The sequence below is a fragment of the Desmodus rotundus genome, chromosome 2 (assembly GCF_022682495.2).
Source record: "Desmodus rotundus isolate HL8 chromosome 2, HLdesRot8A.1, whole genome shotgun sequence".
Taxonomy (NCBI): domain Eukaryota; kingdom Metazoa; phylum Chordata; class Mammalia; order Chiroptera; family Phyllostomidae; genus Desmodus; species Desmodus rotundus.
In genome coordinates, this window is record NC_071388.1 from 8161994 (window position 1) to 8185091 (window position 23098).

Sequence of the window (23098 nt, forward strand, 5' to 3'; positions counted from 1 at the left end):
GCTGTAGAAGCCCAGGCAGGTGTGGAGAAGGCCCTGATGTGGGACCAAAAAGCTCTGCCTTGAGTTTTTGGGGGGCCAGTTCCGATTGCTTGGTGGGGCTACCTGGAGGGCCGAGGTGGAGGCAGGAGGAGGCCCGTGCAGACGCGCAGTGCTGGGGTGGACGAGCCACGTCTGCCCTGGACATGGGATGGCAGGGGAGGCGCTCGGCCCCCTTTGCCGGCCCAGAGAAGGCCTCCAGCTGGAAGCTGTAGTGGAGGCTTGTTCTCTGGAAAGTCTCCTCACCAGCCGTGTATGTGGTTCCGCCTCCTCACATCCACGAGGCTTCTCTTCTCCCATCTTCTTCTTAGTCATGTGATGTCCAGCAGGCGGATGACCATGGCCAGCACCACGCCCCACCCTGATTACACATTTAGGGACGTTGCTCCATTTCCCAAAAGCCGATTGGATTCACCAGAGGCCTGCAGGAACCAAGGCCTACATCCTTGTCCTGGTTCTGCAGGTCCCCTGTTGGATACCCACTTTTGGGGTCTCAGCATCCTCATTTATTAAGTGGGGAGGCTCCTCCTGGTTCTCCACGGGAGTCACTTGGGTGACACCCACACTAAATGTCGACAGTCACCAACTGAGACAGCGCGTGTTCTCACTTGGGGCCCACCCGGGGAGCTCTTGGGCGGCATCTGGTGGACTTTGCTCAGATATGTCTGGACAAGACACCCCATGTGAGAGTGGATGTCTTCCAGCAGGTGACGTGGTGAGCCCCACGGAAGGCGCACTGTCCCTGGTGACAGGGGTAACGGCCCCTGCTCTCAGCACAGAAACAGCAGCCCTTGGCCTGGAGACCCCTGCCTCGTCACCCAGCCCAGGGCGCCCATGGGGCACCCCTGCAGCGGGCCAGGCCCAGACCCCAGGGACCCCGCCCCAGAGCGGGGACAGTGGCATGGTCGAGCAGGACAGAAACAGGACAGCTCAAGGTGTGGAGGAGAGTGAACCCAGTGAGGCCCCAGGTCTGGGGACGAGCCAGTGGACGGCCAGCAGGGCTCCTGGGCCAACCCACAGCTCCCTTCCTGGGGCCACGGACGGTCTGTCGGACACCCCCAGATGGTTGCTGAAGAACTCCACCACAGAGCCGCACGCCTGGCCCACCCCTGCTGAGAGCCCCACGGGCCACGTGTGGCACGCCAGCCTCCCCACGTGGGGCACAGCGCCAGCACCTCTGGACCCCACAATGCCACAGAACACAGACCCTGGACGCTCCAGCTCCCCAGACCTGCCCTTGGCTTCCACCCCTGCGTCTCTGAAGCCCCTGGCCTGTGGTGAGTGCCTGGAATGCTGGGGACAAATGGGGCCACGTAGTCGGCATGAGCTCCAGGGGCACAGACACGTGCGCTTGTGGGATCAAAGCTCCTCCAGGAACACTCAGGCGGGTTTGTCACGTTAGGGCTCGGCGCCCCGGGGCGCAGAGCAGCCCTGTCCCTGGGCGGCCGACTTCTGGTCTAGTTAGGACAAGACTCCATCTCTGTTCTCTCCAGCCCACCCCCCTCTCCTTCTGAAGCCTCACAGCTGCCAACAGCTGGGGTAGGAATTCAGGCATCTGGAGGGGATGTGGGGTATGTGTCACCATAAGCACCAGGGCACAGCCTCCAGCAGTGTTGGGCCCCTCCGACATTCCTGCACCTCCCCAGCCCTGCTGACCCCAGCTGTGCAGCGCCCCCACTGTGCTAACTCCAGCTCTGCAGCACCCCCACTGTGCTGACCCCAGCTCTATAGGCCCCCCACTGTGCTGACCCCAGCTCTGCAGACCCCCCACTGTGCTGACCCCAGCTCTACAGGCCCCCCACTGTGCTGACCCCAGCTCTGCAGGCCCCCCACTGTGCTGACTCCCGCTGTGCAGCCCCCAGCCATGCTGACCCCAGCAGTTCCACATCACATGTTACACGTTACATGTTACACGTACAGGGCTGGGGCATTGCCAAGGCCCCTGGGTGACAGCTCAGGAGACAGGCAACAGCCCTGTGCAGGAGAGGGCCTGGCCGCCTCACTGGCCCAACTCTGGCTGGCATCCCAGTGGATGGAGCTGTCAAGCGCATTTCCTCCGCTGAGCCGTGCAGCTTCCAGGGCTGACCTGTTAAGCCCACGGAAACCTGTGCTGTCCAGTGCCCCTGGGGCCCCGTAAGAGTGGCTCTGGAGCCAGCAACGGCCACCATGCTGACTCCTCAGTGTCTGCGCAGGGCTTGAGGGGGACAGCACCTCTGGAGAAGCCGCCCACAACCTGCTCAAGAGGGTTTCGTTTTGGTTAGTCCAGGGACCTCAGAGACAGACTCCAAACCAAAACGTTAGGGGTGCCATCCAGGGGTCCTGCACCCATGTGCTCGGCTTGCAGTGAGGGGACTGCACAGGACTTCTCTGGGCTAGTGTCCCCTGAGGACGTCCTAGGTCCCAAGTGGTGCATTTGATTTTCACACTGGGTGAAACTCCTTCTCCCCTTTCTCCTCAGAATGTGTGTTTTTAATCTCAGCGTTTATATCCACTTCCCAGTTCCTGCCCCCATAGGAAGAGTCACAGTCTCCAACGTGACCAGCACCAGCTTTCACGTGGCGTGGGTGGCAGATCTCGCCCTGGGCCCCACTTTCCAGCTCACGCTGATGTCCACGCAGAGCCCTACTGTGCACCTGGAGACCTGGAACACGAGTCTGCAGCTCGGGGGCCTGGAGCCCGGTGTCTTGCACCTGGTCGAGATAGTGGCCAAAGCGTGTGGGAGAGAAAGTGCCGCGGTGCACCTGAAAGTGAGGACAGGTAACGGCTTTTGGAAACACTAATCGCCATTGGCTCGTAAAGGGAGGGAAATGCGTGGAAAAGAATTTCGGTGGGTTAGGGTGTGAAAGGGCTGGATTTGCTTGCAGGCTGCTGGGTGTCCCTTGGCTCCTCAACGTAGACACAGCTGGCTCACTTCACACTCAGCTGGCATGGGCTGGTCAGACAGCAGGTGGCTCGTTTCAGGAAAAGGTGTTGGGTGACGGTGGGCAAAGAGTCGGGGTTGCAAGGAGCTCCCGACTCTGCCCAGGAGGTTGTAGACACCTGCTGTGTCCTGCGTGTGGGAGGATGTGGGTGGTGCCGGTTTGTTGGGTGTCACCTGTTCCTTCTGATCACTGTCACTCTCAGTGGAGCAGGATCTGCTCTTCAGGAAGAGTGACAGTAGGCAGCTGGACCCACAGTGGATCTGCGAATGGCGCCCCCAGAGCCTGAGGCTGCAGAGTAAAGGGGATGGGAATGGAATCGAACCAATCATGTGTAGACTCCGATATGGTGCAGCTGAGGGCTGACCATGACCATGGTTATGTATCCAGATAAAGTTCCTCTTTTCTCCTCATTAGCATTGGTCACCCAGGTAGTTTCTTGAATGTCTTAACTTCTCTGGACAGCAAAAGGGCAGGCCTGATGTTGCCAGTCGGTCCTCAGATCTGGGCAGCTGTCCGGGAGTTGATGGTGGTCGTCTCCAAGGTGGGGTGCACACCTGCAGGGGTACAGTCAGAAAAGTTTAGAATTTTTGTTTATGTGCTTTAACATTCTAATTGGCCATGGCTGGGAAACAGAGAGAAGGTGTTCGGTGTGCTGTGTGTTGTGCGAGTTTGTGAGAGCTGGATGGGGGGGCCACTGCTGGCCGGATGGTCAGGCGGGCAGCCCCAAGCCAGCATCACTCTGGCCTCTGAAGGTCTCACCCCCTGGGGGGAGGAGCTCCCATTGGGAGCCCGAAGTGGGTCCACGTCTGCTCACACCCGTGCACCTGTCCTGCTCTGGACCAGGCCGCGCACTCTGGTTGTCCAGAGTCTGGACTGGTGGCACTCAGACACAGCAGTGGCAGAGATCCCGAGGACGTGGGGTTTGGGCTTATCCTGGAATGCGTAGTGGGACGGTGTTGTGGTTTGTCTTACACTGGGGGCCACAGGCTCCTGGGGGAGGGATTGTCAGTTCCCGATGGGAGAGCCGGCCCATGGCAGGGGCTTCCCAGGTACCTGGGGAAGGGCTGAATGAGAACTGAGATGGCTTCCGTACGGGAGCGGATTCGGCCGGGCAGTGTTCCCGGGCCAGTTCTATAATGGGCACTCCTGGAAGTCCTATGCGAAGGAAAAGATGCAGGTGGAACTGGCCGGTGCCAGAGCAGCAGCTGCCCTGACGCTGCAGAGAGGCAGGGCTGTAGGGGAGGAGGAAGAGGGGGAGTGTCAGGACCTCCGGGCCGTCTGTCGTGGGCCGTGGGCTCTGAGCGAGGCAGGGCAAGGCCACCCGATATCTGGGTTTGCCAGGGACAGCTGGTGTGCATCCGAGGTCCTGGCACAAGGAGCTTCCAGTGCCTCCTTTTACTCTCCACGTTGTCCCCACTCGCTGGTAAATTTCCTGGACACGCTGGCACAGGTGAAGACACAGGCAGGGAGGAGTGAGCTGGAGGGGCTGAGCTGCTTCCATGGCCTCCAGAAGGTTCTCCCTCTGTGCCCAGGCTTTGCCCTGGTGTCCTCCCGCCGGTGGGCTGTGACTGAGAGTGTCGGGCACTGTTCCTTCTCTGTAGAGCCCGAGTCAGCCTCGGTTTGACGTCCTTCCCGGCCAACATGAAAATGCTATCATGAAGATCGACGCGCTCGTCTGTTCCCTAATACATTCCTGTTTCAAATGCGTTTATGCTTCCTCTTGCAGCCGCCCAGAAGCTCAGCGGGAAAGTCAGAATAGCAAACGTCAGGTACTCAGAATCCTTCCACAACACCAGCAGCAAGGAATCCCAGGATTTCCTAGCTCTCTTTTTTCAGATGGTAAGTTGGTGAAATCGCCCTTATTTCCTTGTGGGATGTGAAGGAGGGAGGCGGGTGGAATCCTGGCTGCAGCCAAGCGGGACTTAGACCCGAGGGAGCAGTGGGTGCCTGTCTTCTGAAGGAAGCTGGGACTTCCAGCTCTGGCGTGGTGCCTGGGTGTCCCAGGGGCTGCCACCAAACAGACGCATCAGTACACGGGGCACGCTCCTTTCCTCTGCTGCACCCTTGCTCACATTGCTCCCTGTTCAGGGAAACTTTATCGAGGTGGGACCCTTTGAAGCAGACGGCCCCTCCGCTACCTTACAAGAACACTTTCTTTAAAATTGAGATTTCTTTCAGAAACCACAAAACTCAGTGTGGTATTTGCAAAATCGTGCAGCTGTCACCACTTTCTAATTCTAGAACATTTCATCACCCATCCCCCCAAACCCCGACCCATTGGTAGTCAGTTTCCATTCCCCCTTCTCTCTGCCCCTGGCAGCCACCAGGGTGCTTGCTGTCTCTGAATCTGCCTGTTTGGGACATTTCATAGAAATGGAATCTATAGCATGTGATGCTTTGTGCCTGGATTCTTCTCACTGAGCGTCACGCCTCCAGGGTTTGTGCAGGCTGTAGCGACATCAGAACCTCGTTCCTGTTAGTGGCTGAATGATACCCCATCACGTGCATGGACCACCCTTTGTTTATCCATTCGCTCATTGATGGACATCCGGGGTCTTTCCAATTTTGGACTATTGTGAATAGTGCTGTCAGAACCCCTGGCCTTAAAAAAAAATCACTTTTCCTCCTCTTCCTTGCGGTGTCCTCTGCTGTCCCTTTAGCATTCTTCGGGATGGTGCGTTGCTACAGTCTAGTCAGGTGGCATTCTCGGTGTTCTTTTTGATGGAGGCTAGATTACCCGTGGGTGAACAGGGGATGTACTTGCCATGGCCTACTGATCTTATTATTTGCACAGCGAAAATCTCACGTGTTTTAGCTTCTCCTTATTCTGGGAGCTTAGGACACAGAGGAGCGAGAGCCTGGCAGCACCGTCTAGTGGTGGAGTGTCACGCCCTGTGGCACCTTAGCAATGCAAGTGTCCCCGTTTTTGGCTCTGTTCACCCCTGCCAGTGTTACTCAGTGATGAAACAGTCACGCCACCTCCAGGAAGTGTCCGGCCGAGGCTCCTGGGACCTGGGATTCCACTGTGCTTATCCTGGCCCCGTGTGTGGATTCCAGAGTCGGGGATGGTTGGATGCGTTCGTGTATCTGTCTCCTTTAGGGTGAACGATCGTTATACATAATGTTGAGCGAACACTGAAATCCGTCCCCAGTGACCTAGTGGTCACATGGGGGAGCTCCATTTCTGCTCCAAGTTTCTTGACTGACTAATCTTTCCTCTTAAAACCCTTTCCTCTTTTGCCTATTTTTCAGAACAGTTTTTTTTCTTTTTTTGGTATGTTTGTCTAGAATTCCAGGATAGCAAATAATGTGCCACTTATATGTAGGATTTTAAGACGCATTTTGGGAATTTGTGGCTTAATTCAGCATCTTGTTCTTTGTAACTTTCTAGCAAGGAGCTTGGAACTTAGTTTGAGATTGGTTGGAAAATCAGCTAAAGGTGACAGTAACATTAGTCCAAGACTGTGACAGGTCACTCTTAGGAAGTCCCAGAAGAGCAAAAGAGATACAGCGAGAGAGGGAGAGATAGATAGACAGGTAGATGATTGATAGATTATAGATGGATACAGACATACGTACACACATAGGTGATTGGTAAAAGCTGACTGATCGAAGGGTAATAATGTCAGCCACCTGCCTGCAGGCAGCTCCTGGTGTCTCTGGGCCTCTGCAGCCTCTGATGGGTGACAGGGGACTTGTTCGGGTTGACTGTCCCAAGGCTGTGCCTTGAGTACCTCTTACAGTGCAGAGGTGGCCGAGTTTTCTGTGAGGGCAGAGCCTGGAGGTGCACTTGGCCACAGAAGATTTCCATTGCACGGACTCCTCACTGGGCATCACTGTATCGTGTGTCTCCATGGACACTTTGGCCGTGATGGGCCACACTGGAGTGGTATCGTGGTGGGTGTAAGGTGCTGTCCAACATCATAGAGCAAAAAGCAAGCCTCTAAGAGGCAGGAACAGCCTGTCTCAACAGGCATGCTTGTGAGGGAGTTTTTGGAAAGGCAGAGAAGAAGAATTGAGGGGAAATGTTCTAGATCGTTCTAGAAAAGACAAAGCAAGGGAGGTGATATCCCTCCCTATGACCACTCATCCAGCCTCTGGCCCCCCCATGGCTCCCAGCTGATGGGAGCAGATCCTAGTGGAGTTGTGATCCCCCTGTGAGTGACAAGTCCCCAGGGCAGGGCTTTTGTACCCAGCCCCATACTGACTGGCTGGTTAGGGGCTAACAGCTCTTCCCAGTACCTCAGACCCCGCAGGCACTGGTACTGGGCCCAGACTGCCCTGTGGCTTTGACCTTTGGGCCAAGGCCAGCCCTGCTGGCCCAGGAGGAGCCACCTTGGGACAAGGACCCCATTTGCTCTCAGGCAGCCCTTCTTGCCAGCTCTGTCTCTCTACAGGTGTGGGACTCCTCATCGCCCACCATGCGCCAGCACCTGGACACCGGCGGGGTGCGGGTGGAGGTGATCTGCATCTCCAATGGCAGTGTCATCGTGGAGTTTAACCTGCTGATCCTCGCGGACCTGGAGGTCCAGGAGGTGTCTGCCGAGTTCCTCACCGCCCTTCAGAATGCCTCTCTGCTGGAGGTGGTCAGCGGGGACACCTCCCTGTGGGGTACGTGGAGGTCGGGCTGGGTGGTGGGTCACTGGGTCTGGGCTGAGAGGCCAAGGGAGCCCAGCGACTGCCTTTGTTTCTGGAAGGTGTCGCTCACGTGCCTCCTCTCCAGGGCTTCCTGCCTTTGATGAAGATGGGGCAGGTGGGACCCTCACCTCATTTACTGCCGCTGTCTTGCTTTTTTGTGTGTGTTTCCTGTTTGTTCGTTAGGAGGTTTAAGGGTTGAGAACACCTTCAGGTGAACTCGCCAAGATTCCCAGAATCTCTGCTCCCTTGTCGCAGGCTGTGCCTGCCCCTGCCCGTCCTCTGCTGTCCATTTCCATTGGCCAAGGGCAGATTCATCCCTCTCTGCAGCCAGACTTCCTGCCAAGCACAGTTGCCAAGGAGATCCCAGTGACAATCATTGAAAAGAAAGCAGGGAGAAACAGCAACGTAGATTCTTTTCTCACATCGTCTCTGCTCAAGCTGCCCTCACAAAATACCACGGACAGGTGGCTTAACCCACAGACGTGTATCTCCCAGACCCGGGGGCTAGAAGGCCCAGATCCGGGGGCCGGTTAGTCTGGTTTTTGATGAGGGTCCTCTTCCTGACCTGTGTCCTCAGGAGAGCTTCTTGATGTCTCTCCTTGTAAGGGCATCAGTCCCATCATATCCAGGCCCCGCCTTCATGACCTCAACTGACCTTAATTAGCTCCGAAAGGCCCCACCTCCAAACACGGTCATGCTGGGTCTTGGGCTTCCACAGACGGACTGGGTGCGGGGGGCAAATTCAGTCCACAGCATGTATCCTAGTGAAAATAAGTGACACAAGGTTTCTAGTCACATGTATAAAAAAATCAAAGACAATACAGATGAATATTATTCTGAGTTTTTGAAATGAGAAGGGTTTTCCAAGTTTAAAAGCAGAAGAAGGAAAACAAGCCCACAGAAGAAAAAGCTGGAATATTTGACTCCAAAAAATTGTAAATTTTTTATGTTAAAATAAAGGCACCATTATAAAGCAAGTAATGAACCAAAATGTAATTTCAATAATTTGATGAAGAATTATATTCTAAATACCGAGAGAGGTCACATATATTCGTAATAAAATATTAAGAACCTGACAAATAAGTACAGAAAAGTCTCAGATGGACAACATATGAAAGAAGAGACACAAATGACTAACAGCGATGTAAGACCCAAGGACACCCCGCTGAAATGAGTGGCTCTTCTTTCCCATCTAAGAGCACTTTTTAAAAACAATAGTACCGGTGAATGGGTCGTGAAGGTTGGGAACAGAATATGCTTGCGCTCCCTGGAAACCAATTTGACAATGTTCCTCGAGAGCTGTAAGAATGTCCTCCACTTTGACTTTGGAAGGTCACTTCTAGGACCCTGTCCTAAGGAAATAGGTCACAGGTGAGACCAGAGTTTACACCCAAAGATATTCACCTTCAGTGTTTCTTCAAAAGGCAAAGCTTGGAAATCTCCCACAGAGATCTGAATTACTGTCACCAGTGAGTGAGCGAGCGTGGACACGGAAGGCAGGTGCACCGAGGGCCTTCGCCCAGGACTGCCCTGCCCTCCGGGTCCCCTCACCCGAGACCAGGAGTTGGGGGGTGGCCTGCTCCCCTCTTGGTTGCTCTGATGTGACACTGCCCAGCGTCCCCTCCCAGCCCTGGGGCCAGGAGTCCTCCTTCCAGAACAGCCCCGGCACCTGCCCCCACCCCACACCCGTCTCCAGAGCTCTCCCGAAGTGGCTCTTTGTTGTTGTTTGATAATTTCCAACCTTTTCTGAGACGCACGTTCTGGAAGGCCATCTGTAAATGGCTGGCCAGGCTACCCCTCCCCCACAACCCTGCAGCCCACTGAGAGGGTCCCCCGTTTGTTCCCCGAATGCTGCACAGACTACGACGAGTGTGCGAGGAGAGAGGACGACTGTGGGCCAGGCATGTCCTGCCGCAACACCCTCGGGTCTTTCACCTGCAGCTGTGCGGGCGGTGCCTCCGACTTCCCTGTGGAATATTCTGGAAGACCCTGTGAAGGTAATATCCTCATCGTCCCTTTTCTGGAAGCCTGTTGGATAATCCGTTCTTTTAAAAGAAGCAACGTGCTTCTTTTCCAAATGAGGTGCCTATTTTTACGTCCTGGGCTAGTTCCCTTATAGGTGGTGTGCACACGTATGTGTACGCATGTGAGTGGGTGTGTGTACATGCACGCGTGTGCGTGTGGGTGTGTACATGCTGTCCATTCACGTTCTCCCACTTAGCTCCAGCCTTCTGGGTCGTGCCCACATCCCCAAGTGCTTTTTCCGATGACCGAGATGAGAACACACACGTGACCTGACTGTGTTCTCTCAGTGCTAAAAGACCCTTCAAGATGTACAGCCCATGGGACAAGCCACAGGCAGGAAACGTTTCTGCTCAGCCCCGCTTTCCACCCAGCACTGTCCCCGTTCCACGGGGCCTCAGTGGGCTCTGCATTGACTCAGAGATGATGCCTGCCACCCACGGCCTGGTGGTCAACTGCAGGGAGACAGAGGTTTATGCAAGTAAACAGTGTCACAGGGAATATGGAATGGGCACCACTTGAGGTAGAAGCAGGAGGCCCAGAGGAGACTTAAGTTGTTTCAGCCCCATGTATGTGGTCAGGGAGGGCTTCCTGGAAGAGGTGTCTTAGAGCTGGTCTTAAAGGATAGCTAAGACAGCACTGGGCAGAGGGGGCAGTGGTGAGGACAGAGCTGTGAAGGTGAGTGTGGTCCAGGCACACAGCTGGGCTGGCTGCAGCATGGGTGCCCGCAGGCTGCCAAGGGTGGTGGTTGAGATCAGTTGAGAAGGTTGCAAGCACCAGGGGCAGTGATTCGGACTGTATCCTGGAGGCTGGGGGAGCTAGGTGAGGCGGCAGAGTGATGGGTGAGTCCTCCACCTTGAGGTGAGAGAAGGCACGTGCCAACATGGCAGGCAGTGGAGCCAGCCTATAAAAGGGGGCCTGGAGGTGGGCCAAGGCATGTCCTGGATCTGCTTCATGCAGAGCAGGGAGGGAGCCCAGGAAGAATGGTGGGCGCCTCTGAGGAGCCTCTTCATTCTCCTAGAGGATGAAAGCAAGTGTGCCCCGGGGGAAACAGGAAGCTGGAGCAGGAGCAAGGAACTCAAGGGTCCTGAGAGTAAACTTTATTAACTCATCTTAGAGACAGGACTCGGGGACTCCCAAGGGTAGATGGCTTGTCCCAAGTCCACAGGCTTGGCATGTGCCCAGCATCGGCCTGGGAGAGGCTGGGAGGGCAGAGGGTCCCTTGGTTTTCCTGGCCCACAGGGAGTCGAGCCAAGCCCAGCTGCGTGGGCTGGCAGAAGCGTGTAGCGCGTCTGTGCGTGCGGCCGTGGCTGGACTGTGCGATGCAGGGCAGGTGATTCCCATGTGCTCTTCACCTCTTTCCCCCTGTGCCAGCCTCACTGTCCAGGCTCACATAAGAGCCCCCAAACACAGAGCCACACTTTGCTATGGTGTCCTCATGCCTCGCAGGTGACTCTTTTGGCAACACAACCCAGGCCTCCGATTTTTCGCTGGCCCCTAATTCTTCGCTGGCTCCCGATTCTTCGCTGGCTCCCGATTCTTCACTGGCCCCTGGCCTAGAGCAGCCCCCCACCTCAGCAGAAACTAAGGCTGCCCCCATGCAAGGCGACCACCCGGCCACCCAGGGCCTGCCCCCGCGGCTGAACCTGACTGGAGCGGTCAGGGTGCTCTGCGAGATCGAGAAGGTGGCCATCGCCATTGAGAGGCGCTTCCTGCAGCAGGAGGCCATCCCTGAGTCCTCCCTCTACCTGGGGCACCCGTCCTGCAACGTGAGTGACAGCAACAGCACACACGTGTTCCTGGTGGCCGGATGGAGCGAGTGCGGAACCCTCGTGCAAAGCGTAAGTCCTGGGTGCGGGGGCGTCCAAGCTGTCTGGACCTCGATGAGTGGAGGGACCTGGGACCCAGGGAAGACTCTGCACCCCGAGGTCTCTGACTCTCAGTGAGGGACCCAGCCAAAGATAAGGCCACGTTCTCACTGGAGGGTGGGCTACACCCTAGAACCAGGGGGGACTGAGGGCCTGGAGAGGGTCTGAGAGTCAGGGTCTGAAGTGTCCTCTCAGTGAGTCTGGCGCACAGGCAGGGCCACCAGAGGGGGAGGACGGGGGCAGGGACGCCGGAGCCTGTGTGCAAATGTGGCCGTCCGTGTGTGCAGGTGTGAGAAGGTGGATGTGCGTGTGAGTGTGTGTGTGTAAGGATGTGTGCGTCAGTGTGGTTGTGTGTGGGGAGGTGTTGGCACAGGCTGGGCATGGGCAGAGCTGTCCAGCTCCTGCCTGGGATGTCCCCGCAGGCGGTTCCCGAGGGTGAGTGCCGCCGTGGTGGGCGAGGGCCCGGAGCCGAGGCTGCAGGCGTCGGCTCGTGTTTCTCTGAGCCAGGCGAACGCCTGGTGTAGCAATTACTCTCCGTCGGTCCAGGAGCTGGTAGAGCAAACGGAAATCCGTCTCTCTCGAGTCATGCCAGCCCTGGAATCCATACAAGGTCTTGATATTCTTTGACATTTGGCAACAACTCACTTTGCCTTGAAGACTTATTCGTACAAACACAATGGATTCCCTACAGTTAGCAGGTTCCACCTCCCTTTTTTTGTGGTTAAGCAGTTTAAATTTTACTGACCTCCAGGTTTAAAACAGAAGTTCAATTTAAGGTCTCATCTCCACGTCTGATTACTATAAACAGATCATGCTAGGAAGAGGCAGGAACTGGTCCCTGCTCCGAGAGTCTCACTAGAGCACAGAATCGCCGTCATAGGCCGCTGTAAAATCCTCTGGAGATAGAAAGGGACTGTTCAGTGTTTCTGAGACACTTTGCACCATCATTCAAGGCACGCGCTGTGCACCATCGTGAAGACACATTCCGGACCTGGTGCGCCTGCTACGGCCCATCGAAGGCTTGGCTTCGCGACTGTTAGAACGCTAACAAGACCACGGGGCCCGTAAAGGTCAGGCCGACAATCACTCCAAAGCTCAGAGATACAAATACAAATATAAGCCATTTCGTAAAAGACGCAAACACAAAGAGGCAGGAATTCAGAAGTGTCTAAAGGCTTCTGTGGGGACAAATTGGTAAAGAATTATGTGTTTGTTCCCAGAACGTAATGTATCACTAGGCCCTACTAAGGAAAATGAAATCTAAAAATTAACAGGGATGGGGCCCTGGCTCAGCTGGCTGGAGCATCGTCCCATGTATCAAAAGCTCGCAGGTTCAATCCCCAGTCAGGGCGTGTACCGGAGGCAGCACATCAGTGTTTCTCTCTCACATCGGTGTTTCTCTCTCTCCCCTTTCCTCTACCTAAAACTCATTAAAAAACACAAAAATTAACATAGCTTTCCATAATTGAAATGTTGCTATTTATATAAAAACCTAGACCAACAATATGTACTAGCTTCCAAAGATAAGCTAATGGCCCCGATGCAATCAGCTCTACCCAAGTTTGTCCAGGTCTGTTTAATGCACGAGGAGGATGCATTCATTCTATAACTTTAGGTAAAGTAGCAAGCAAAGTAGAAGGGGAAAGAGACTGCAGGACCCCTGAGAGCAGCCACACCCCTCACCGCCTGTCAGCGCTGTCTACACACCCCGTTTCGTTCTCAAACCCTCCCCCGTGGGAGCGTTCGGCCCCGGGATTCCTCGTCTGTCGGATGCGTGGGTCCCATCGGTAATGCTAGCCACAGAATGTTCATTTTCGGCAAACGCCGAACTGACGATCGTATCAGGGTCAGGCGTTTTCTCTTACACCCACCATCCACCCGCCTCCTCCTCTTGTCCCCCGAGAAGTCCAGCAGCTCCTCCTGCGCTGGACTTGCACTTTCAGCTCCCTCTGCTCCGACTTCTCCACGGTCAACTTTCAACCCTGCCCCTCAATTCCTCCTCACTCCTTGGGTCTGGCGTGCTGACTCCCCACAGAATTTCCCTCCCGGGGTTCAGAGGGGGCGAGGCCGGCAAGGTCACCACCCAGCAGCGCCCACGGCTAACCGTCCGCGCTGTGAGGCCCACTGCAGGGACCCCGAGCTGCCTTTGCTGGGCCTCGTGCTCTGTTCTGGTGACAACGTAGGAAGTGGCATTAAAGGGGCATTGGACAGTCCACCACCATGGCGGTCGGACTCCAGGCCGCTGACCAGCACAGCGCTGCACAGGAATAGCTGGCACTTCAGGCGTTTTGTCAAACAAAAGCCTTCGGCGTAAGGATGGGGATTTTCCAGAGAGGTCTGTCTTCTGCTTCCGTCCTTCCCACCGAAGCACAGTGTGGAACGGCCCCTCTCGGGGTCTCTGTCTCTGTTTTTGCCTGCTTTGGCCGTCTCTGAGGAAGGCCCATCTTCTCAGCCTAGTCCTGCTGTCTGGAACCTTCTCTTCTTTCTGCTAAGCTTCCACGGTCCAGACCTTAATATACCAGCTGACACTGGAATATTTGTCTTTATGCTCAAAACTGGTTTTCATGTTTTGGGGGAAAATCTTGCAAAAAGTCCCCTCCCCAGCACCTGGAGCCGTGGTCCGCAGCCACGCTGGGGACCTGCGGGACCTGGCGCTCGCTCACGCCCCGTTTGGCTTGTGTTCAGAACGTGACGAACACCGTGGTGAGGACCACGCTGAGGAACGACCTGTCCCCTGAGGGCATTATCCACCACCCGAAGGTCCTGAGCCCCATCCACTGCGCCTTCCAGAACGACCTCCTGACCTCGTCGGGCTACACTCCGGAGTGGGGGTGAGTGGAGAGCCCCCTCCCCCGCCCCCGACCCGAGGATCCATCTGAGAGGCTGAATATACGAACGCACGGTGGCCAGGCCTTGATTCGTAACTGATAGCTCCCCTAAGTTTTGTTCCCACTTCCAACTCAGGACCGACCACGGAAAGCCATATGTATGCTTCCCTAGTCAACCATGTAGGACACCCTCTTCTCGTGAGCCCGCCCCCAGCTTCTCCAGGAAGACACCCCCATCAGGGCACACCTGAGACTCCCTTTTCCACTAGGAAGCTGCCTCTCTCCTCCACCTGCCTTTGAATGTCCCACAACACAGGGGACGGGGGCTGAGCCCCCGCTGCAGCCAGCTGGGAACAAACAGACTTTCTTTGCTCTTGCTCACTCACTGGGGTATTCTTTCTTTGTTTCCACACTTCCTTGTGGGGGAGGAATGGGAACGAGGAGGGTCGTAGGAGGGAGCCTCCTGCAAACTGCTCCGCTTTGCAGGGTTTATACCATCATCGAGGACCTCCACGGCGCTGGAAATTTTGTCACAGAAATGCAGTTATTTATTGGAGACTCTCCCATACCGCAAAACTACAGTGTGTCTGCCAGCGACGATATCAAGATTGAAGTGGGGCTTTATAGACACAAAAGCAGCCTCAAGGTGGTCCTGACCGAGTGCTGGGCCACGCCCTCCAGCAACGCACGGGACCCCGTCACGTTCGGTTTCATCAACAACAGGTAGGGGCATGCGTGGGCCCTGGGCTCCACGGGCTCCCCCACCCCCACACTTGGGGCCCTCGGAGTTTCCAGACTTGTACAGGTCTGGACTCCCACTATAAGTAACACCCCACAGGAGACCCTCTCCTCTCGGGAACTGGCAGGCCAGCCATCCTTGGAGCTGGGTGGGGACGTTCCAGGTGCAGTCGGGTGTACTATGACTTGATCCTCGGGGAGCGAGGACAGGAGGGCCGGTTTGTAACTAATGAGCCCCCTTTGCTCTCCTCCCAGCTGCCCCATCCCCAACACTCACACCAGTGTGATTGAGAACGGGGACTCCAACAAGGCCCAGTTTAAGCTGAAAATCTTCTCCTTCATCAACAACTCCATAGTCTACCTGCACTGCAAGCTTCGCATCTGCATGGAGACCCCCGGGACCACGTGCAAAATCGTAGGTGTTGGGTGTTCTAAGCTTCTGCCTGGGCCCTCCCTTCTCGTGGTTATGAGGACGCCGGGGTGTGGGTGGCTCTGGGGCCCAACTTTTGGGAAGAGGTGCTGGGTTCTGCACATGTGGCCCCCAAACGGCGGGAAATGAGGTTTCAACAGTGGGCAGCCCTTGGGTAGAGAGGACCGATGTAGCTGGAAGGTTACCTAAGTCCTTCTTGAGGCCACACCCTCTGCTGGCTGTCACATCACAGCTTCCTTGGCGTGATGCTATTGTGCTTCTCCCCGCGGCAACTTACTTCATATTTAGGGTTAAAAAATCTATTTTAATTTGATACTGTTTTTAGCTACATTGATGGAACACCACTGAATCATAGCCCCTATGATATTTAATCAGGTTTTTTTCTTTCCCTATGGGCGGCTTTCCGGCTGAGATTATGAATAATTTCACATTCTCATTTCCTTACACCTGTGAATTTGAAGTATGCTTTGCAGTCCTGAGGTTTGAAAGCTCTTCTTTATACCAGTGACAAGTACAAGAAGTGAATGTCACACGTTGTCTGTGGCCAAGGACAGTGTAGAGGGCCCTGCTGGCCGTTGGTTTGGCCCCTGCATGTCTCTCTGTCCTTTGGGGGGATAAGCCTGTCCCTCTGCTCCTTCTGAGCTCCTGAGGCTCTCCTGGGTGATCCGCCTCCGAGCCTCAGCAGGTCCCGGATGAGAGAAACCCAACTACAGTAGGTTTTGCTGACATCACTTTTGCTCAAACAGCCGATTTTCTGGGGGAAGGGACATAGACCCCTGACGACTGCCAGCTAAGGGCACCTAGGAGCCTCACCTGGTTCCACAAGCCCCTCAGAGATGCTAAGGGCATTAATAGCCACAGGGACCCTTCGTCTCTGCAGGGGGCTGCCAGTTCCCAAATTCTTCACTATAGGAGCGCCACACGTTTCTTTCCAAGTCCCCTTAGGAGGGGCGTTGTAGTGCTTCCCTGTGGCTGCTGTGACACCGTCCGTGCCACAGAAGGAGTTGGCTATAACTGTAGACACTTGTCAACACTCAAGTCTGGGGGCTGGGGGTCCGAGACCAGGGTGTTGGCCGTGGTGGCTCCCTCTGAGGCTGCGAGGGAGAGTCTGTTCCAGGTCAGTCTCCTTGGCTGACAGATGCCCCTCTTCCGCCTGGGTCTTCGCAAGTCTTGTCTCCCCGCGTGTGTCTGCGTCTGTGTTCAAGTGTCCCCTTTGTCTGAGGACACAGCCTTACTGGATCAGGACCCACCCGAGTGAGCTCGTCTCACCGTGAACGTCTGCAAAGACCCTGTCTCCCAGTGAGGCCCCAGGTGCCAGTTCTGGGGGTTAGGGCTTCAGCGTCTTTTTGGGGGCATAGGCAACCTGTAGCGGGTGTATAGGAAGCAGATGCCATCCCGCCACTGAGCCTTTCTGTGAGGCAAAGGCGTTACAAGGAGCAAGTGGCTGCAGCAGCAGAATGTGGGAAATGCAGAGGCGACTCTGAGAAAAGCTCCCCCCAACCCAAGGGGCAAAAGGACCCGTGCTGGGAGCTGGAGGCAGCTCAGGGTGCTGCCACCTCTTGCTGCTCTTGCGCACCTCTTTGCAGCCAGCCCTCCCTCCCGTCACCCTGGGCAGAGCCCACGGTCCAGGTAAGGGGTCCAGGCCTCTGTAGCCCCCCTTCTCCCCATCTGAGCTCATCTATCGTGATTTCACGTCTCCAGCAGGAAAAAAAATCTGCAAATCAGAGTAGCATCCCTGAGAGTGGGTAAATTCCTCACAAACATTGTTCAACTAATTTGAAGTTTCTCTCCTTAAAAAAAAAAAAAAACACACAGAATTGCAATGACTTCCGGTCGCTGAGAAGTAGTGACCCATCCGAAACACACCAGATGTCCTGGGGACCCCTCATTCGCTCCAACGGTAAGTTGGTGACTTGGTTTAGACAGTTAAAGAAAAGGTGTGGCCGATGCCATTTCACCAGCGTGTAAACCAAAAAGCGTCTCCTTGGGACATGGAGCCCTTCAGGGATTCCCCCGGGGCTCATGCCAGCAGTAACAATGCCAGCGCGCACTCCCGGAGAGCCCCAGCCGACTTCCCAGCCCTGCGTTAGGTTCTTCCGGTGCAGAACGTACTTCTGTGAGGCCAGATCTCCCCTTGGCCGATGGGAAGACCAGGGCTTCTGGAAGCTGGGTGGGTTCAGATAATGCGTGTTTGACCGGAGTAGGCAGCAAAGTGTCCTGGCCCCGGGTCGGCGTGCGGCGGGTTGTACGAGGAAGGAGCACAGGCTCCGGGCAGGTCAGGTTCTGTGCGTGTGCGTGTGCGTGTGCACGCCCGCACACACCTGTGAGTGGGGACGCTGTTGCATTTCAAGCTTGGCTAAACCGCAGGATGCAAAATGAAAAAAATGGCACGGCTGTTCTCTCTCAGCATAAACCTTCCGCCAGCCAATGACATACCCTGTATTTTTGAAACTCGCCCTTAGTTTTTCCAGGAAAACATTTTCTTTTCTTTGTGATCTACTCTATTTAAAGAAAAAATAGTTTGGGGAAATTGCGTGCTTTGGGTTATTAAGACCAAAGCTGCTAGCTGTTCCCCAATATCTGTTCTCCTCTCCTGGCATAGTACTGAACCCCCAGTTTTTAGCTGGGAATAAAAAACTGTAATTTTTTAAGTATATAACTAACCTGGCAGCCAGGCGTGGCCCTATGAGTAAGTTCAGCCAAAGAAATGCAGGTGGGAATGTCAGTGACAACTTCGAGGGCTGCCCTCTGTAGAAACATCCTGCTCCCACGCTGTCCCCCGTCTCTGTTCCCGTTTCCCCGTCCTGCCGCCTGACATGCCCGAGAGACAGCCTCTGCGAGCCGCCATCCTGGACCAGGAGGACCACAGGGACAAGAGCTGGGAGAGCCGGGTCCCGAGGACACGGTAGAGCAAAGCTCCCGAGCCTGGCCTGGGTTCTGATTAACCAGTTTTGATGCGAGAAAGAAAGAAATTTCCATGTTCCTCATCACTGCTATTCTGGGGTTTCTTCTTTCTTCACAGCTACACCTAATCTTTCTTGCCCTTCCTTTTCTGCTGCTTTTCTTCCGCACTTGGATGGCCCTGCTTCCTCTCGATGTTTTCCGGTACAAGAACGCCTGTGTCTCGGATGCAGGGTCTGAGCCAGGATGTGAATGCTGATCAGGACTTGGGCAGGGAGGACTTCTTGGCCAGGGATTCTCAGCGGCTGGTTCTCATCCAGAGCGTTTGGGAAATGTAACCCTTCACGGGCCCCAGGCCACCCCCAGCCCGGGACAGGATCTCTGGGGCTGGGCGCCCAGGCCTGGGGTGCACACTGGACCTCAGGCAGCTGTAGGCCTGTGTCCTTGGACAACATGCTTTTCTTACCCTCTGCATCGTCTTAAATTGCTGAGGAGAACTGGGGCCCTAATATGAAATAGAACACAGGTGCGTCGAATTTCCATTTCTGGGTGCACACCTTCTATTCATTCATAGACATCACAGACAGTGCAAAGCCCAGAGTGGGGAAAGCACTGGGCTTGGAGTTAGGGGATCTGAGCCTGAATATGGGTTCTCATACTTATGAGCTATATGGTCTTAGGAAACTTAACGAATCTTCTGAATTGTATCCATCCACTCATCCATCCATCTACTGTCCGTCCATTCATCTACTCACGTACTCATCCGTTCATCTTTCCGTCTGTCCATCTATCCATCATTTCTTCATACATCCACTCATCCATCCATTCATCTATTTGTCCACCCATCCACCCCTCCCACTTATTCATTATTTCATCTAGTGTATGTCAGGCAATGCTTTTCCTTTAGCACACGGGTGTGCTACAATGTACTCCATTTGTATCCATCCATCCTTTGAGGGACACTTGGGTTGTTTCCACCTTCGGCTGTTGTGCAAAGTGCTGCTAGGGACATGGGTTTACAAGTGTTTATGCGAATCCCTGTTGTCAGTCTCCGGGGTCCACACTCTCCTGTTTATTTTATCGCCCCTCCCTGGCCCATGGCATGTTGCAGAGTGTGTGCACCCCGTGTGTCTCCATGTGGGTGGTCCCCCCGAGCTGTCTGCCTCCACCCAGAGGGCCTGTTGTTCACACCTGGGCTGGTGCTTATCCTGAACGCTGGGCAGGGTGAACTGTCCTGGCTGCTGTGCTCTCCCTGCCTTGGGACACTGTCCTTGTCACCTTTGGGTACCCACAGGAACACGGGCTCACACCTCACTGCCACGGTGCTTCGTGTGAATGACTTTCCAAGGAGAGTGTTATGTAATAGCCAACACCTGAGGGAGCGCGTTGTACCCAGGCTCAGTCCTGCGCCCTGCATTCGACACTTGCACCCACGTCTCAGTGCTGCTGTGGAGGTGCCGTCCTCCTGCCTCGGGCAGACCTCTTACCTATGCCTGTCCCGCCCCCTGCAGGAGAGTCTCCAAGTGTGCAGGCCGGCCTGAGACCCAGCTACATCGTCCTCATTGTGGTGGCCGTCTTTGCTGCGGTGACCGGGGCAGCTGCCCTTCTCATCGTGCGCTACCAGAGAGTGACCGGAAAGTACACCTTCAAAACTCGGCCAGACAACTTCAGCTACCAGGTGTTCCACGACTAGGTGGCCCCGGCTGCCCGGAAGGTGGGTGAGGAGCGAGGTGCGAGCCGCATCTGACCTGCATCCCCTTTGCCTCCAATGGGGACCGCCTAGTGTGTCTCAGTGGCTTTGGCAAAAGGTAGATTTGTGGCTGTAAGCAGTTGGTGCCCGCGATTTATAGTAAGAAATGCATGTTTGGTCTTTATTCACCGTTCCTGCACAGAGCTCCTGAAACTCTGGGGTTTCCTGAGTGATGGGAACAGGAAAGGTGTCTTCTATTATGTTACAAGGCAACCTTTGGAAGGCACCCAAGGATGGGGCCGGTTGCTAGGAGAACTGACCAGTGATTGGAGGGTTGGCCATGTTGGTCCCACCCCCAGGTCTCTGGAGAGGGGAGGAGGGCCTGGAGGTCAAATCAATCACCAATGGCCAATGATTTAATCAAACAAGCCCTGTAATAAAGCCTCCATAAAAAACCAGGACAGGGTACTGGGAGCAGTTCTCTAAGATGTCCACGAAGGGGGGGGGGGGTACCAGGCATCTGGGTCAGGAGGCAAGAGCTTTCCTGGGGTCCCTGAAGCCTCCTGCTAGCTAGTTGGGGTCCTCTGTCTCCCCTGAGAGTCCCAAAGAAGGGAGTGGACAGCAGCACGTTCCAGTTCACCTTGACACTCTAATCGGAAAAGAACGGCTTGCCTCAGCGTGGTGTCTTAGTCTCTGCTTTGGGGCCCACGACCCTTCTACTTACCGACCCTGCTCCATCCTGTCCCCGGTCAGGGGTGCGTTCGTGTGCACAGGCCCCACAGTGACGGGCCGCTGCTCCCCATTTCCTCAGGGGGCCCAGCAGCTTCCCCGGCCAAGGACACCTTGCCTGTGTTTGGCTCCTTATTCTCCTGGGGTAGCAGATCTTCACAATAGCTCAGCAAAGTGTGGCAGATACTGGTCGCACCCTTGAACTGAGGAAACCAGTCCCAGAGGGGTCAAGTGGCTCGCCCAAGGTCACAGAGTGGGGGCAGGTCTCAGCACACTTCTCCACAAGCTCACATCCTTGCCCGGGTCACTTTATCTCAACCAGAGGCGAAGGAGCTATTCAGGCAGCTGGTTCTGCAGACCCAGGAGAGACCACGCCTCTGCTTTGTCCTGGCCGTTTGCCAGGAGGATGCTTGGCAGCTAGGGACCCACTCTCCGGGGTCTCGGAACCCTTGGTGTCCAGCACCCCAGGCCAGTCACTTCCCTGGAGAGGCTGACAGAGGAATTTCAGCGGATTTTACTTAATATTTGAAACGGGAATCCCAACAACGGGGCCAAGGCTTGTCCTAACTGTCCAAGGCCATCAGTGTATCCACGTCAAGGCCAAGCTGCGGCTGTCCTTGCAGTGGAAACGCCGGAGGGCCATCGGCCCCTCTTCTTTTGCTGTTCTCCCAGGGCTTCTGTCTTCCGCAGTGGAAACCATCTAGAACTAGTTTTCAGGTTCCTGCAAAACTCTGCTCTTTGAAACATGTTAAATAACCGTCCCTCCACACACCAGGTTGGTGCTAGGCACCGGGGCCCTGTGTCCGCAGGGTGGGGTGGGGTTCTCCACAGATAACACAAAGGCACAAAGTCCCCAAGGGTGTGTTTGTCTGCCTCAGGTGTGTGCACCAGGCACACCTGCCCACTGACAGGGGGGCGCGTCGCTCCCCAGAGGCCAGACCCCAGGCACCAAAGTTCCGATTCCTCTGCTCCTCCTGGGAGTCGCTGCCCTGTTATTGGAGGGCTGTCTCTCCCTATCCAGCCAGCACAGAAGTCATGTCCTCAGGGCCTGGCCGCAGCCCTGAGCTACCCGCCCTCCAGGGGCTTTCCTGTATGAGCCTCTCCTTTCCTGTGTGCAAACTGACCCAGTGACCCCCTTTCCTGCACAGGTAGCCCTGACTCGAGCTCAGTTCTTCATTCATCAAGTGTCGACAGAAGCCTGCTCTCCCCCACATCCAGGCCTCGGGTGAGCCCCAGAGACGAGGAAAACATCACTCTGCCTGGCCCCAGGGGCCCGGCGACTGCAGAGGTCCAAACAAGCATGAGCTGCTGGAGAAGTGGGCAGGGTGTTGGGGACGCCTGGAGTCTCAGACACAGGGATCTTCAACCCAGACGTGGACCCAGCTCTGCTGTCACCTAGGTCACTTCCACAGCCCCAGAGCTGCCAGGCCCTTTGCCACCCAGTTTAGCCCAAGTGGCCCTTTGCTCACCACTGCCATCCATCCATCCATCCATCCATCCATCCATCCATCCATCATCCATGTCCAGCCAGCCCGCCATTTGGCATGCTTTGTCAAATACATAATATTCTTAGTTTTCGAAGATATTTCACAATGCACTCAAAGTTCTTTTAATACTATGTCAGTAATAAGTGTATTATTGATGTTATGTTTGGTAGATGTATACGCTCTTTAACCTTTCTCCTGCTTTACCAGGATATTACTTTTATTCACACAGCGGTGACTCAAAAGGCACTGTCTTAATATGAAAATCTTTGTGAATCAAAACAACGTAACATAGACCACTATTTTATCTTCCCCCAGACATTTCACGGCCGTCTTAACCGTCCCCCACCACACAGGGAGGTAACCATACACAACGGGCACCCCAAGAAGAAGAAAGGGAGGCGTTGCCTCAGGGTCACAGAATGAATTACTGAGGAAGTGGGTCTAGAACCTAAATATGTTAGTTTAGTATTTTCTCCAATATACCATGCTAACAGATGATGCTTTTCACTGCATTTAAAACAAATGCAATTGTATCTGATAGTTAACACCTGAAAGTAAAATGTTTTCTCCGATGACCTTAGAATTACAGCATGCTCTTTAGTTTTCAGTTTATGAGGTTAATTTTGTTGAATATAATGGACTCCCGCGAATACAAACGTTTGGGAGAAGTGAGGTCTTTGATGTACTGGATGTTCTCAGAGTCAGTAGAGAACCCCAGTATGTGATGTTGCGGATGACCGATTTTGAACAAGTAGAATAAACTGCATACGGCACCGAAGCGTGGCTGTGCTGGCTGCTCTGTTTGGTTCA

At 55.0% G+C, this 23098-nt stretch overlaps 1 protein-coding gene across 2 annotated transcripts in view; it reads left to right on the plus strand.

Moving 5' to 3' along the window:
* UMODL1 (uromodulin like 1) overlaps positions 1-22555 on the plus strand; it is a 52637-nt gene extending 30082 nt beyond the window's left edge. The window contains exons 11-22 of one of the 2 annotated variants that reach the window (XM_045196063.3): positions 744-1313; positions 2536-2793; positions 4684-4796; positions 7355-7568; positions 9455-9592; positions 11067-11458; positions 14171-14316; positions 14800-15036; positions 15307-15466; positions 17297-17381; positions 19894-20096; positions 21950-22555. In XM_045196063.3, the coding sequence (XP_045051998.2) occupies positions 744-1313; positions 2536-2793; positions 4684-4796; positions 7355-7568; positions 9455-9592; positions 11067-11458; positions 14171-14316; positions 14800-15036; positions 15307-15466; positions 17297-17381; positions 19894-20075 (2495 nt within the window). In that variant the 3' untranslated portion in view covers positions 20076-20096; positions 21950-22555. Of the gene's footprint in view, positions 1-740; positions 1314-2535; positions 2794-4683; positions 4797-7354; positions 7569-9454; positions 9593-11066; positions 11459-14170; positions 14317-14799; positions 15037-15306; positions 15467-17296; positions 17382-19893; positions 20097-21949 lie in introns of both variants that reach the window. The other variant, XM_045196059.3, reaches the window with a different exon arrangement.
* Positions 22556-23098: the final 543 nt, after the last annotated feature.